Source organism: Loxodonta africana, chromosome 22 (genome assembly GCF_030014295.1).
Source record: "Loxodonta africana isolate mLoxAfr1 chromosome 22, mLoxAfr1.hap2, whole genome shotgun sequence".
Taxonomy (NCBI): Eukaryota; Metazoa; Chordata; class Mammalia; order Proboscidea; family Elephantidae; genus Loxodonta; species Loxodonta africana.
The window spans coordinates 32,396,969-32,412,912 of NC_087363.1; the positions used below are offsets into that span (position 1 = coordinate 32,396,969).

The 15,944-nt window shown below is 46.2% G+C and overlaps 1 protein-coding gene across 4 annotated transcripts in view; it reads right to left on the minus strand.

The window, feature by feature from the left end:
- SLC41A3 (solute carrier family 41 member 3) overlaps positions 1–15,130 on the minus strand; it is a 77,557-nt gene extending 62,427 nt beyond the window's left edge. For 2 of the 4 annotated variants that reach the window (XM_023547844.2, XM_064274775.1), the window contains exon 1: positions 13,024–14,646. In XM_023547844.2, the coding sequence (XP_023403612.1) occupies positions 13,024–13,039 (16 nt within the window). In that variant the 5' untranslated portion in view covers positions 13,040–14,646. Of the gene's footprint in view, positions 1–13,023; positions 14,647–15,027 lie in introns of those variants that run through there. The other 2 variants (XM_023547843.2, XM_003409722.4) reach the window with 2 other exon arrangements.
- Between the last annotated feature and the right edge of the window lie 814 nt (positions 15,131–15,944).

The window sequence follows — 15,944 nt, forward strand, 5'->3', positions numbered from 1 at the left end:
TGTATATCTTTCCAATGTTTACACACACATTTTAATTAAAAAAAAAAAAAATCAGTGTTCTGGATCCTGTTTCTTTATATAATAAAATGTATATACCCTCCTATCCTCTATTTGAGTATAGATATAATGATTATGCCTTCCCGTCTTATTTTCGAGCTGATCTCAGAACTTTTCAGGCAAGGAATGAGGTGGGGGGCTTACTCTACCCACCCTAATAAAATCCACCCCCACCTCTCGCCCCACAGGATTTCCAGATTCAGGAGGAGTGGAGGAAAGAACTCAGCAGGGATATGTTACCACATGCATTAACTTGTAGCAGCAGGTAGGTGGAAGTCACCAGACCTACCCCGCGGGCCAGCTGTTGTTTCTCATTGGCGTAAGAGCATTGTATTGTGAGGAGCAGGTTTGTCAAGTCAGCAAAGGAGACTTGCAGCCTGTGAGGAAAGCCCAAATGTGCAGGAGTAAGAGGAATATAGAGGAGAAGCCTCAAGTCTTTAGGAGAGGTCCTTGAAGGTACAGCAACTGTCCCCAGCCACCCAGTCTGAAGAATATGAGCCAAGGCAGGATTAGGTTTATTGAAACAGGCAATAAACCAACAAAAACAAAGATGACAATTACTTATTCTGATGTGACTCCCACCTTCCTAAACGACTTGCCAAAAAAAAAAAAGAAAGAAAAACCCATTGCTGTTGAGTTGATTCCACCTCATGGCAGCGCCCTGTGCTACAGTAGAGCTGCCCCATAGAATTTCCTTGGCTGTAATCTTTACAAAAGCAGATTGCCAAGTTCTACCGCACAGCTGCTGAGTGGGTTCAAAATTGGTAACCTTTAGTTTAGCTGGCAATGGCAAACCACTTACATCACCCAGGGACCTAAAGAACTTAGAGCAGTCCAATAACAGGGGCAAAAGGTATCTGTCCTTGCCACACCAGTACCCCTTCCTCCTGCCCCCACCTGCCACCATGATCCTGAAAGCAGGAGCTGCTGCTCACCTGACTGGCCAAGGTCCAAGCCATTCACTGGGACATATTTACAGGAACCCATGCTGCACCTTCCTCATGGCCTTCTTGCCCCAGCCCTCTTGCTTGTCTGCTTGGGAGAGCCAACCACTTTCTTTAAATTCCTGCCACATTTGCCTCAGCAGTGCTGGTAACCTGAGTCACAAGCACTATGGCCTAACCGTAGTGGGGATGTGGGTAACAGAGGGAGAAGAAGTGGGGGGGGAGAGGGCTCCTCTGCAACAGCACGATTCAACACCAGCACCACTGGAAGTAGCCAGTGCCATGGAGAGCTACCAGCATGTTCTCTAAGTCCCACTCTGCCTCTCCATACAGCTCCCCTGGAACCCACAGGGAGGGAGTGTGCTTAGCAGAACAGGGGTAGGGGATCCTAGGTCCCTGGCAGTGTCCTATCCTTAATCTCTTTAAAAAAATAATAGATACAGCTACCAATTATCCAAGCAGAGCTCCTTTATCTCATTTAATCCTTGAAAATCCCCATTAAGTGGTACAAACAGTTAAGCATTTTGACTACAAGCCAAAAGGTTGGTGGTTCAAACCCACCTGGAGGCACCTTGGAAATTAGGCCTGGCAAACTGTTTCTGAAAGTCACAGTCTTGAAAACTCTGTGGAGCATAGTTCTACTCTGCACACATGGGGTTGCCATGAGTTGGAATGGACTAGACAGCAACTAGCAACAACGATAACAAAGTCTTACTATGATCACCCTGTTATACAGAAGAGGAAGCGGAGGGTTACAGAAGCTCCGGAGCACCAGCCCTCCCCTGTGCCCAGAGCCCACCTCTGCCTTCCCAAGGACTCACACCCACAAGGGTCTCCACCCTCCTGCCTCCTCGGCTCCTCCCCTCTACCAGAATGGCAGATCTGGGGTCTGACTCTTTAAAAAACTTGGTTGACCTCAAGCTACCTTCTAGCTCTTGCCTGGTTTCTCTCCTCCTCTTTATAGCAAAATTATAGAAAGAATTGTCCCAAATGTCTCTATGACCCCACCCCCAACCCCTCTCAATCAGGCTCTGTGCCATATAAATGAGCCAAAGATGGCCTCTGTGTATTGGTCCCTGGTTGTTTATTTCTTCATAGCAGGCTGGAGCCCTTTAGCCTAAAAGAGCCTGCAGCCAGTGCCCAACTCAAATTCGGAGACATCCAATTGCTTTAAAAAGTATCCTAAATAAGCTGATTTTAGCTATTTAAAGCTTGCCTGCTTTGCATATCTAGAGAAACTCTGCCCAACAACTGGTAGCCATAGATAAGGCAAACTCTGCAGTGATAAAGACGTTAAGCCGCTGCTGCCCTTCTGAGCTCTCTGACCCAAAGACTCCCCATCTCACTGTTGAGCAACATTACCCAGACACATAAGCCTCCCCCCTCCACTTGTCCTCTCCCCAGGGAGTTCCCTTGCTTTCTTCCCCTTCTGGTGGTCCCCTGGAGTCTTTGGAGAGTGCCTTTCCTGTCTCTGGAGACTCTTTTGCTGTGAGGGATCTCCTCGGTGTGCAAAACCTGTCAACACATTAAAAAACAAAAAACCCATTGCCATGGAGTCAGTTCTGACTTAGCGACCCTATAGGACAGAGAAGAACTGACCCATAGGGTTTCCAAGGAGTGGCTGGTGGATTCGAACTGCCAACCTTATGGTCAGCAGCCAAGCTCATAACAACTGCAACACCAGGGCTCCTGCTGACACCAAAACCAAAATAAAAAAAAAACCCAAACCCGTTGCCGTCGAGTCGATTCTGACTCATAGCGACCCTATAAGACAGACTAAAACTGCCCCATAGGGTTTACAAGGAGCACCAGGTGGATTTGAACTGCCGACCTTTTGGTTAGCAGCCATAGCTCTTAACCACTACTTCACCAGGGTTTCCCTTGCCAACACATGGCCCCAATAAATGGCTTGTTGTGCAACACTGCCATCTCATGGGCATGTCGTTTTCCTTGATCAGCCCTGAAATCTCTTAAACTCACATTTTGTCACTCCTCTCTATAGAAACTGCTCTTGCCAATGTCAGCAACGACCTACATAAGGCCACCCTGAATGCTTTCCCTCTCCTGATCTTAGTATACTTCTCAGAAAAACTCATTAAAGTTGTGAAAGACTCTGAAGGACTTGAGATTGAGAAATTCTCACTGTGGCCTTCTCACCTCCTTGTCCCCACCCCCCACCCCCAGCTGCTCTCCCCTAGCCCCTCCTGCAGTGACTTTAGCTCCAGTTCCTTTTTATCCCTCTGGACTCAAGGGCAATGGGTTAATGGGTGGGGATAAAGTCCAGACTACCTGCAGTGGCTGCTAATCCATAAGAGCAACCCTTCTGTTCCTGTTTTTAAAATTAGCTGTACTTGGGCCACCCTCCTCTAGGTGAGTTTTGGCCTGTATCTCCCCGGTGGCGCAGTGGTTAAGCACTTGGCTGTGAACCCACCCAGGGGTTCCACAAGACGAAGACCTAGTGATCTGCTTGCATAAAGATTACAGCCAAGAAAACCTCATGGGGCAGTTCTACTCCACTATATAGGGTCACTGTGAGTCAGTACTAAAGGAAGAGGTTCAAGCTGCATTGAAGGCATTGGCGAAAAACAAGGCTCCAGGAATTGATCGAATACCGATTGAGATGTTTCAACAAATAGATGCAGCACTGGAAGTGCTCACTTGTCTGTGCCAAGAAATGTGGAAGGCAACTACTTGGCCAACCAACTGGAAGAGATCCATATTTGTACCCATTCCAAAGAAAGGCGATCCAACAGAATGCAGAAATTATCAAACAATATCTTTAATATCACACACATAAAATTTTGCTGAAGATCATTCAAAAGCAGTTGCAGCAGTGTATCGACAGGGAACTACCGAAAATTCAAGCTGGATTTAGAAGAGGACTTGGAATGAAGGGATATCATTGCTGATGTCAGATGGATCCTGACTGAAAGCAGAAAATACCAGAAAGATGTTTACCTGTGTTTTATTGCAAAGGCATTTGACTGTGTGGATCATAACAAATTATGGATAACATTGCAAAGAATGGGAATTCCTGAACACTTGGTTGTGTTCATGAGGAACCTGTACTTAGACAAAGAGGTAGTCGTTCGAACAGAACAAGGGGATACTTCGTGGTTTAAAGTCAAGAAAAGCATGCATCAGGGTTATATCCTTTCATCATACTTATTCAATCAGTCCAAGAAGCTGGACTGTATGAAGAAGGACAGGGCATTAGGTTTGTAGGAGGACTTATTAACAACCTGCAATATGCAGAAGACACAACTTTGTTTGCTGAAAGTGAAGAGGACTTGAAGCACTCACTGATGAAGATAAAAGACCACAGCCTTCAATATAGGATACACCTTGGTATAAAGAAAACCGAAATTCTCACAACTGAACCAATAAGAATATCATGATAAATGGAGAAAATACTGAAGTTGTCAAAGGTTTCATTTTACCTGGATCCGTAATCAATGGCCATGGAAGCGTCAGTCAAGAAATCAAACGACACACTGCACTGGGCAAATTTGCTGCAAAAGATCTATTAAAGTGTTAAAAAGCAAAGATGTCATTTTAAGGACTAAGGTATGCCTGATCCAAGCCATGGCATTTTCAATCATCTCATATGCATGTAAAAGCTGAACAATGAATAAGGAAGACCAAAGAATTGATGCCTTTGAATTATGGTGTTGGCGAAGAATACTGAATATGCCATGAACTGCCAGAAGAATGAACAAATCTGTCTTGGAAAGTACAGTCGGAATGCTCATTAGAAGTGAGGATGCCAAGACTTCGTCTCACATACTTTGGACATGTTATCAGAAGGGACCAGTCCCTTGAGAAGGACACCATGCTTGGTGGAGGGTCATCAAAAAGACAAAGACCCTCAACGAGATGGGTTGACACAATGGCTGCAATAATGGGCTCAAGTATAACGATTGTTGTAATGGCATGAGACCGGGCAGTGTTTCGTTCTGTTGTTCATAAGGTCCCTATGAGTCGGAGTCGACTCAACAGCACCTAACAACGACATGAGTCGGAATCAACTCGACAGCAAACAATAACAACATAAAACTTCCCACTCTCTTTCCCCAAGTTAGAAGTTCTTTTGGAGCCATCTTGTGTCTGGCATCCTAAAAAAAAAGGTTTATGTGACTGGTGCCCTGGTTGATTTTCATCCATGTGGATCTCCTTGAGAGTCCTTCTTCTGGCTTAGGGTTGCCAGAATCAGCAATGGGACATATTTATGCTAAGCGTATTGTCTGTTGTTTATCTAAGATTCAAATTTAACTGGGCACCCTATATTTTATCTGGCAGCCCTTTTTGGGTTTCCACATGCCACGGTCACCTCGTTTTCCTCCTACCTCACTGGCAGCTCTTTCTCTGCTTCTTCCTCTGCCCTCCAAACGTTGGCATGCTCCAGACCCTGCCCTCATCTCTCTTCTGTCTACAACCCATCACTTGATGTTCTCATCGAGTCCTGTGGACAACAATGTGCCGTTGCCTCCTATTTATATCTCCAGCTCTGACCTCACCCAAGATCCAGGTTTGGACAACCAAATGCTGACTCGGGCATCTAAGAGGCATCTCGAATATCACAAGGCTAATACAGAACTCCCGATTCTTCCAATTCTGTCTCTCCCACCTCTTCCTTCTCATAAGAAGTCCCCACCATGTACCAAGCCAGTCAATGTAGGAGAAAGGATTACTTTGGGTGGGGAAGACATGAATATACAATTCTTTTCATTTTATACACTTCTATATTGTTTGGACTTTTCCCCAATGAATGTGCACTATTTTTTGCATATTTATTTTATTGTGCTTTAGGTGAAAGTTCACAGCGTGAATTACTCATTCAAAAATTTATACACAAATTGTTTTCTGCCATTGGTTGCAATCCCCACAATGTGTCAGCACTCTCCCCTTTTAAACTCTGGGTTCTCCGTGTCCATTCGCCCAGTTTTCTTGTCCATTCCTGCCTTCTTGTCTTTGCTTATGAGCAGGTGTTGCCATTTGGTCTCATATACTTGATTGAACTAAGAAACATGTTCCTCACGTGTATTATTGTTTGTTTTATAGACCTGTCTAAACTTTGGCTGAAAGATGGACTTTGGAGGAGGCTTTAGTTCTGGGTTAGCTGGATTTGCAGGGTGTCTGGGAGCCATAGTCTCAGGGGTTTCTCCAGTCTCTGTCAGACCAGTAAGTCCGGTCTTTTTGTGAATTTGAATTTTATTCTACATTTTTCTCCTGCTCTGTCCAGAACCCTCTATTGTGATCCCTGTCAGAGCAGTGAGTGGTGGCAGCTAGGCACCATCTAGTTCTTTTGGGCTCAGGCTGGTGGAGGCTGTGGTCCATGTAGTTCATTAGCCTTTGGGACTAATATTTCCTTGTGTGTTCGGTTTTCTTCATTCTCTTTTGTTCTGGATGGGATGGGACCAAGAGATGTATCTTAGATGGCTGCTCGCAAGCTTTTAAGACCCTAGACGCTCCCCACCAAAGTAGGGTGTAGAATATTTTCTTTATAAACTGTTATGCCAATTGACCTAGCTGTCCCCTGAGACTATGGTCCCCAGCCCTCAGCCCCAGTAACTCGGTCCCTCGAGGTGTCTGGATGTGTCTAGGAAGCTTCTACAACTTTGCCTTGGTCAAGTTGTGCTGACTTCCCCTACATCTGTGTTGTCTTTCCCTTCACCAGAGTTAACACTTGTTTACTATCTAGTTAGTGATTTCTCTTCCCACCCTTCCCCTCCTCGTAACCATCAAACATTGTTTTTTTCTATGTGTGAACCTTTTCTTGAGGTTTTATAATAGTGGTCTCATTCATACAGTATTTTTCCTTTTGTGAGTGACTTATTTCACTTTGCATGATATCTTCCAAATTCATCCATGTTCTGAGATGTTTTCCGAATTCATCATTGTTCTTTATTGTTGCATAGTATTCCATTGTGTGTATGTACCATAATTTGTTTATTCACTCATCTGTTGATGGGCACTTAGGTTGTTTCCATCTTTTTGCTATTGCTAATAGTGCTGCAATGAACATGGCTGTGCATATGTTTATTTGTGTAAGGACTCTTATTTCTCTAGTATATATTCCTAGGAGCAGGATTGCTGGATAGTATGGTATTTCTTTTTCTAGCTTTTTAAGGAAGTGCCATATTGTTTTCCATAGTGGTTGTACCATTTTGCATTCCCAGCAGCAATGCATAAGAGATCCAATCTCCCCACAACCTCTCCAACATTTGTTATCTTCTGTTTTTTTGATTAGTACCAGTAATGTTGGGGTGAGGTGGTTATCTCACTGTAGTTTTGATTTCCATTTCTCTTAGGGTCACTATGAGTCAGAATCGACTCCATGACAATGTGTTTTTTTGTTTGTTTTAATGGTTAATGATCACAAGCATTTCCTCATGTGTCTGTTAGCAGCCACCTGAATGGTCTTTGGTGAAGTGTCTGTTCATATCTTTTGCTCATTTTTAAGTTGGATTATTTGTCTTTTTGTTGTTGAGGTATTGAAGTATTTTATACATTTTAGAGATTATGATTAGACCCTTGTCAGATATGTCATAGACAAAAATTCTTCCCCATTCTGTCTCTGTTCTTTTTTTATTTTTTTGATGAGCATAAGGATTTAATTTTTAGGAGCTCCCAGTTATCTTCCGGTGTTTGTGCATTGTTAGTTATGGTTTGTATTGTATTTATGCCATGTATTAGGGCCCTAGCATTGTCCCTACTTCTTCTTCCATGATCTTTATCATTTCGGATTTTATATTTAGGTCTTTGATCCATTTTGAGTTAGTTTTTTGTATGGTGTGAGGTATGGGTCCTGTTTCTTTTTTTACAGATAGGCATTTAGTTTTGCCAGCACAATTTGTTAAAAAGACTGTCTTTTCCCCATTTAATGAAATTTGGTCCTTGGTCAAAAATCAGCTGACCATAGGTGGATGGATTTACATCTGGGTTCTTGATTCTGTCCAGTGGTCTATGTGTCTGTCATTGTACTAGTACCAGGCTGTTTCAAATACTGTGGCTATATGGTAGGTTCTGAGATCAGGTAGTGTGAGGCCTCCTACTTTGCTGTTTCTTCAGTAATGCTTTGTTTATCGGGGCCTCTTTCCTTTCCATTGTATTTTTTAAAGCAATTAAAATTTACAGACAAAACTAGCAGTGGCCTTCTCTATATACTCAGAATCACTGATTCATCATTTACTTAGCAAATAATGTCTTATTCTTTTCTTTTGTGCTGGGCATGTTCTAGGCACCAACAATACAGTGAAAAGCAAGACAGATTAAATGCCCTGCTTTTCAGGAAATTTACACTCTAGAGGCAGAAAGGAAACCCTGGTGGCGTAGTGGTTAAGTGCTACAGCTGCTAACCAAAGGGTCACCAGTTCGAATCCGCCCGGCGCTCCTTGGAAACTCTATGGGGCAGTTCTACTCTGTCCAATAGGGTCACTATGAGTCGGAATCAACTCGACGGCACCAGGTTTTTTGTAGAGGCAGAAATAGAAGTAATCAAGTAAACAAATAAATAAACAACAGAAAGGCAAGTATGAAGAACACTAACACAGTGAATTCACCATCTGGGGAGGCTGGAGGGAATGGTTTGGATGGGCCATCAAAGATGGCCCTTAAGGAGTGGGTGACATTTTTACTGAACCGTAATCAGCAAAAAAGGAGGCAACTGTGCAAAAGTTTGGGGAGACCTGTCCGGGCAGAGGAAGCTGCAAGTAAGTACACAAGCTCTGGGGCAGGAACAAGTTCCTTCCCTTGAGGAAGAAAAGGCAAAGAGGCTGGCACACCTGGGACACAAAGACAGGGAACGAGCACAGCAGGAGATGGGGCAGAGAGCAAGCAGTGCCCCTCAGGAAGGGCCTCCCGGGTGAGTAAGGAGTGTGGATTTTATCCCAAGTGTGATGTGGGACAGCATTGAGGGTTCTAAGCTGGACAGTGACATGAGAATATACTCTGCTTTTAAAGATCACTCTCTTGCTTTCCCCACTAAACTAAACGAACCAGGGCCCATGAGTGGCCCCTGTGGAGCTGAAGAATCACCCTGGTAACCCAGAGAATATTGATAAATGATAAATCAGTGTTGTGTTAAATCCCTAAGTTCTGGAGCACTGGGTTAGGCACCAAACGATAACTAATATATTCCCATTTTGTGATTCTGTAACAGTTGAATCCACTTTTCTCTGGGTTTGGAAAAGCATACAGAACTAAAGACTGTCGATGTGGGAGAAAAATCTTAGTTACCGATGCAGTCATATGCTCGAAGGAAAGTTGGGTACATGATATCGAAGTGATAAAAATCAATATGAACTCTAACCTTGAAAAACATGTTTTCCAGCTCTCCCACTTCTAAAAGTAGTCCATAGCAGCAGGCCATCTCCCCATCATGGGGGTGGCCCACGAACCTTGGCACCCAGATTTTTCTCTCTAACACTAGGATAATGGACTCCATAAACTGGGGTAGAAAAAAATATTAAAATGGCTTTGGAATATTCTGTTGCTGCCAGAAGACAAGATGCATTCAAAGGTGTCAGAGCAGGGGCTAAAATGTCAACAAGCCCCGTTGCCACCAAGTCAATTGCCACTCATAGCAACCTTATAGGATAGAGTAGAACTGCCCCACAGGGTTTCCAAGGTGGATTCAAACTGCCAACCTTTTGGTTAGCAGTTGAGCTCTTAAACACTTCGCCACCAGGGCTCCAAAATGACAAAGGAGCAAAATTTAAGTAGACCACCATTGTCAAACAATGACTATTCAAGAATCAAACAACACTAAATACAGTATAATTATCATTTTACAGGCTGAATCTATAAAAGACCATGAGTTCATTATGGTATCAAAAGAGAAAAGTTAAAGTTAATATTAGGGTGTATAAAAATCAATAAAGAATGAATAAAATTAAACAGCATACAAACTCAATCATGAATTAAAATCAATACAGAATTAAATATATCCTATCGTAGAAATCTTTCTTTGTTGTATTTAACAGGTAGAAGTTTTGACTCCACAGCCAGGTCTTTTGTTAATGCAATTATACCACGTCACTTCATGAAGAAGTGATTTGTGCGTGCAGAAAAGAGTGAACAAAAATGTGTGAGCAAGTCAACACAGTACTGGAAAAAGTAGGAGTTGTGCCAAGAGCATAGAGGCTCGATTAACAACTACAGTCAAGGAATAACCAAGCACAAAGAAGGTTCAGCTGCCGAATAGCACAGGTGGTCAGACAAAATAACCAATTAAAAAGAGGATCCAAAAATGTTTTCCAAGAACTATCCAATTAGAGAGACATCATGACATACTCAACCCCTCATCCTCAAAGGAATGGACCCTCTGGGTCACCCTACTGATTGCACTGAGATTCAGGTAAGACACAAATGAGTTTCCAAATATACCAGGAAACCAGGTCACTGCATTGTAAAGTCAGGACAAGGAGCTTGGTGCTGCCAGCCAAGCAAAATGGAAGGACTTCCCCATTGCTGAGAAAGACTACAAGTCTCAAAATTAAATAATAATAATAATAAAATCCATAAGAAAGACATTAACCTTCCTTGGTTTAGAGGTTTAGGGTCATGGTTTCATGGGACATCCCAGTTTATTGGCCTAATAATATGTTTAGTGCTTCTGTTCTACCTCCAAGTTCGTTGTATAATACCTGGGGTCTTAAAAGCTTGAAAGCAGCCATCCAAGGCACAACAATTGGTCTACATCACCTGGGACAACAGAGGAAGAAGGAGAGTTAGGACTAGGAGGAGGTTATGGAATGTGTGGCTAAGTGCCTTCATGAACAACCGCCTCCTTGGCCATGAGGCAAGAACCGGATGGTGGTTGGCTACCATTACTGAACATTTTGATCAAAGATTGCATAGAAGACTCCTGATCAAAAGGGGAAAAATGCAGACCAGCATCTCGAATTCTCATGGAATCCAGATTTCCTGGAGCCGTGGAGGCTGGATGAACTCCTGAAACTTTACTCTGAGATAATCTTTAAACCTTGCACTTTAAAATATTCCCTGAAGGCTTCTCAAAACCAAACAATAGTTTAGCTTAACTAGTAAAGAAATTAGCCTGGAGTACTGTGCTCTTTTAAGATCAATCTACATGGGATCAATTGACAACAGCAACTTGAAAGATTAGATAGAAAATTTAGGGGCCAGTAAGCTTATGTTAATGGAGGAGGAAAAAAGGAGGATGAGAATTGCTGCACAACTAAAGAATATACTCAACGTCACTGAATTGTACATGCAGAAATTATTGAACTGGTGTATGTTCTGCTGTGTGTATTCTCAACAACAAAAATAAATTATGAAAAAAAAAAAACACACAAACCTAAGGGTCTCATGGCATAGCAATGAAAATTTTGTGATAAAACAGGGCTCAGCCCAATGACACAGAGATCGGAGTCACTTTGCAATGCATGACCTGGCCCTATTTCCCAACCAAGAAGCAATCCCTGGATAGCCCAGTTCCTCTTACTATCTCTGTTGGCCCGAGACCGTTACTTCTTTCCTCTTAGATCTGGTGAGAATCCTGAAACCCTAAGAAGGTGCAAAAACAGTAGTGAAAGTACTTACACTCTAGGAAAACCACTGGGAAGAGTAATGAAGATAATGACTATATAAATTCATATCCATGATATTTGGGTTTTATAACCCATTTTGGTGTAAATGAACTGATTCCTTTCGTAACCATTATAATACTGTGTGCCCATTTAAAACACCACAAAAAATCAGATACATTATAGTTTTAAATAAATATTCAGAAGAATTTGATTAAATATACACACGCAGTCAACATCTAAATGTTTGCGGCATTTGTTAAATCTGTTTATGATTTATTAACCGTGTAAATGGGCTGTAACCACAGTGGCTCTTGGAGATCTTTAAAAAAGACTGCTTGCTCAGTAACTCCATTAAAGTAATGAATTAGGTGTTCACAAAGTTCAAAAGGGAGACAGTGTCTCTACATGCAGTGCCCAGATACCGGCACCCTACTGACAGAACAGAGGGGTGCTCTGTGTCTCCCGTGTCAATCGGACATGGCTTGGTTTGCCTAAGCAGCCAGGAAAGTGGTCTGTCAGAAGGATTTTTGCCCCTAAACCAAGGATTTAAGGCCCTAAAAGTTGGGGTAGGGAAGCTCTTCAAAACAAGAAAACAAAACACCATATATGTTACATGCAAAGGCAGAGAGAAAAAAATGATGAATTTGACTACATCAAAGCTTAAATATTCTGTATGATAAAAGTTCTATAAAAAATTAAAAGACAAGCAAAAGCCAATGAGAACATATTTGGAACATGTAGAACAGACAACCAACAAGGAAAAAAAAAACCCAGCAAAGAAACAGGCAAAGGCCATAAGCAGGCACGGAACAGAGGAGAAGCGCAGATGTCCCATACATAGAAGGGAACAGTCATCTTTCCAGGGCCAGGGAAATGAAACTAAAGCCAACTGTGAAAGGCCCCATTCACCCATCAGACGGGCCCCAGATGAAAACGTCGGTGTTACTAAGTGGCTGAAAAGGCAGAGAGAAATGCGCCTCACACGTCTTGTGGGCATGTGGCTGGATGCCTCCAGTGATGACCCAGTCTCTAAAAGCCCCGACAAGGCAGTGGCTGTGTGATGACACGCACATGTGCACACGGAGCAGGCCCACGAGCTTCCACAGCTGCTTTGCCTGGCACGGGGCGGCAAATGGGAACACCCAGTGCTTAGCTCTGCTGCTGTCCACACTGTGATCCAGACAAAGGAATGAGGTGGGGCACTGTGTCCCCGAGAGAAATCGCTGAGTGAGGAGAGCACTGCAGGATGGCCCCAACAATTCTGTTCTACGGCCCACCTTCAGGAGACACGTAAGCAAACCCAGAGGAAAAGGTCTGCCAGGGGATACCTCTGGAGAGGGAGGGGAGTCCCCGGGACAGAGGTCCAGCCAGTAGGTCAGCAGGGATCTTACATCCCAGTGGACAGTGGTCAAAGGCACCGTCCACTTCGCTGTAACACTGAGTGGCTTATAAGGAGGATGTGTTCATACCTGTATCATTAAACATCAGTACAAATGAGCAAGCCAAGCCTCTGAAGAAAAGCACCAGCTGGAGGGTCTTCCTCTGGCAAGTGTGGGCTGTGGACGAAGGAAAGCCTTAACCCACAGGGAGGAGACAGGCTGAACACTGAAAGCGTTACCTCTGGAGCAGTCTTCTCAACTGGGGCTACCTTCTCTCTGAGGACATTTGGCAACGTCTGGAGACACTTTTGATTCTCACAGCCGGGAGGGGGTGCTAGGGGACAGCCCACCCCTCCACCTCCCACTACAAAAACTTCTCCAGCCCCCAAATGCCAACAGTTCCGAGGTTGAGAACCTGCTCTAGAGTGGTATGCCCGGAGACCCTCCCTCACACCCAGGCTCGAGAGGGGCTGGGAAGGACAACAGGATGGACCCTGGCCCACCTTGGGCCACCAGCCAGAGCCAGCTGGAATGCCAGGTCCCTGGCAGGAGCGTCCATCCCCATAAAACTGATGAGGGACCAACAGGGAAGGCTGGACATGTGCCCAGGCACACGGCCAGTAGTCAAGGGTGAGGTAGGTCCTCCCTGCTCCGTCCTTACACACTGGGTCTGTCCTTGTCCCTAGCACTTCACACAGACCAGTGCTCACCCAAAAGCTGGGGTGCAGGGCAGTTCCCGACTGTGCAGTGGGGTGGGCAAGCTGAGAGTCTGGAAACACTTGTCTCTGCTCAGGGGCCTCAGAGGTCTGGGCCTCCTCACCACAGGGGTCACTCCTATTCCGAGGCATGACTTCCAGCTCCTCCCTTCCTTGCTGGGTGACCTTGGAAAAGTTACTTACAATTTCTGAGTCTCCACTGCTTCATCTCTAAGGTGGGAGTCATATTACTACTTCAAAGGGCACCTCACCTGTCCCCACCCCCGGTTCAGACTCTTCATGCTCCCATGTTTTAGAATAGGGTTCCTTAACCTATAGCCTGCATGCAAATCACCAGGACGACTAGTTATCGTGTCTGATTCAGTAGGTCTGGGTGAGACGGGGAACCTGCATTTCTAGCAAGGTCTCAGGCATGCAGACGCTGCTGTACCAGAACCACAATTTGAGAGCCCTGGTTTGGAAGACTTCCATAGGGGATTCAATTTTAATGGGTCCCTATGCGTTAGAAATGACTCCACGGCAACGGGTTTGGTTTTTTTTAGTTTATCCCAGGTCTCTCCTGGCTGGCGGGATGTGTGGGACTCTGATAAGGACCCCCTACTTGCATCCCAGTAGGTTTTTTCACTGGAGGCTTTCTCCTAAGTTCACCCCCTGAGCAAATTTGCTGAGCCCGCGGCACGGATTTGCAGGGACCTCCATCTACGGCAGCGAATGTTCCTTGGGGTGATGAGGGGCTACAGGCAGACCGTAAGGGAGAGAGGAGGTGAACAGGTCACGTGTGTGACACCCACACATAAACCGTGGCCCTGGTGTGCGGTGGTTTTGAAATGAATAGGTAAGGGAGGGGATGAACGCGCAGGTCAGTTAAGTCCAGAAACCCCGGTTTGGGAGAGCAAGTCCTGGAGCTACCTAAAGGGCGGGGGTCCCTTTTGGGGGTCCATAGGGCTGTCCGTGCTCCTCTGGTAGATGAAAGGCTAGGGTGCGTCCAGCCAAAGACCCCCGGCACCACCCCGCCCCTTGCCCCTAGCGCCCCCTGCCAGCCACCCCCCGAGCCTCTGCGCTGGCCACTTCCCCCCGCCTCCCCATTCTTCCCGCCAGCCCGCCGCGTCGACTCCCCCAGGCTCGGACCCCTCCCCCAGGCTCGGACCCCACCCCCAGGCTCGGACCCCTCCCCCAGGCTCGGACCCCCCCCCCAGACCTCCACCACTCTGCCGCTCTACTCCCCCTCCCCCAGCCGCCCCAATCCCTCTCCGTACAGACCCCACCCCGGGTTCCCTCCAGGGCGCCCCCGCCGCTCCCGGGTCCTGCCCCATCCCGGCCACCCCCAGGCCCGCCCCGGCGCGCCCCCCACCATCCAGGCGGAAAGGGTCGCGCTTACCCGAATCCTGTCTGGTCCCAGCCGGGAAGGCGGGATCCGGCCGGTCCTCGGGCTCCGGCGCCGAGGACCGAGGGCGGCTGCGGAGGCGGCGCTCAGGGGCAGCCCCGGCGGGCTCTGGGAGGAAGCAGGAAGGGGCCGGGACGTCCCACCTAGTCCCACCCCCGACTCCCGCGCCGTACCCTGTCCCAGCCCGCCGAGCCAGGCGAGGGCGTTGGGGCGGAGTCGCCGCTCCCTCAGGGCCGCTGGCCACGCGCCGCCGTTTCTGGGGTCTGTGCCCGGAAGAGAGAGACCTCTGAGGAGAGGGGCGGTCGGAGCCCGCACCCAGGGGAACGGGAGAGGCGGTGCCATGTGAAGGTCAGTCAGTCCCACCCCGGAGTAAGCTGAAAACCTGGAGCTCAGACACCACCCTCAGGGAGAAGAGCTGGGAGCCTTGTAGGAGGCGACAGCCGCTGTCACATTGCATCTCCCGACTAGATTTAACTTGGCTTTAACTCTGTGGGGCAGTTCTACTCTGTCCTGTAGGGTCGCTATGAGTCGAAATCGACTCGACGGCAGTGGGTTTGGTTTTTTGGTTTTATGACTCAGTTGGGGCCCTGGTGGCACAGTGGTTAAGAGCTCGGCCGCCAAAAAGTGGGCAATTGGAATCCATCAGCCGATTCTTGGAAAACCCCACTGGGGCAGTTCTACTTTGTCCTATAGGGTCTCTGTGAGTCGGAATGGACTCGACGGCCACGGGTACGGGTTTGGAGACTCAATACAAGGAGCCTTTACTGAGCGCGTGCTAGCTCCTTCCATCCGTTGTTGCACTAAATTCTCACAACAACCCTTTGGGAGAGGATCTCATGCCGATTTTATGAAGGAGGAAACTATGCCTTCTTTAAGGAGTTGTGTAAAGTTGGAAACCCTGGTGTTGTAGT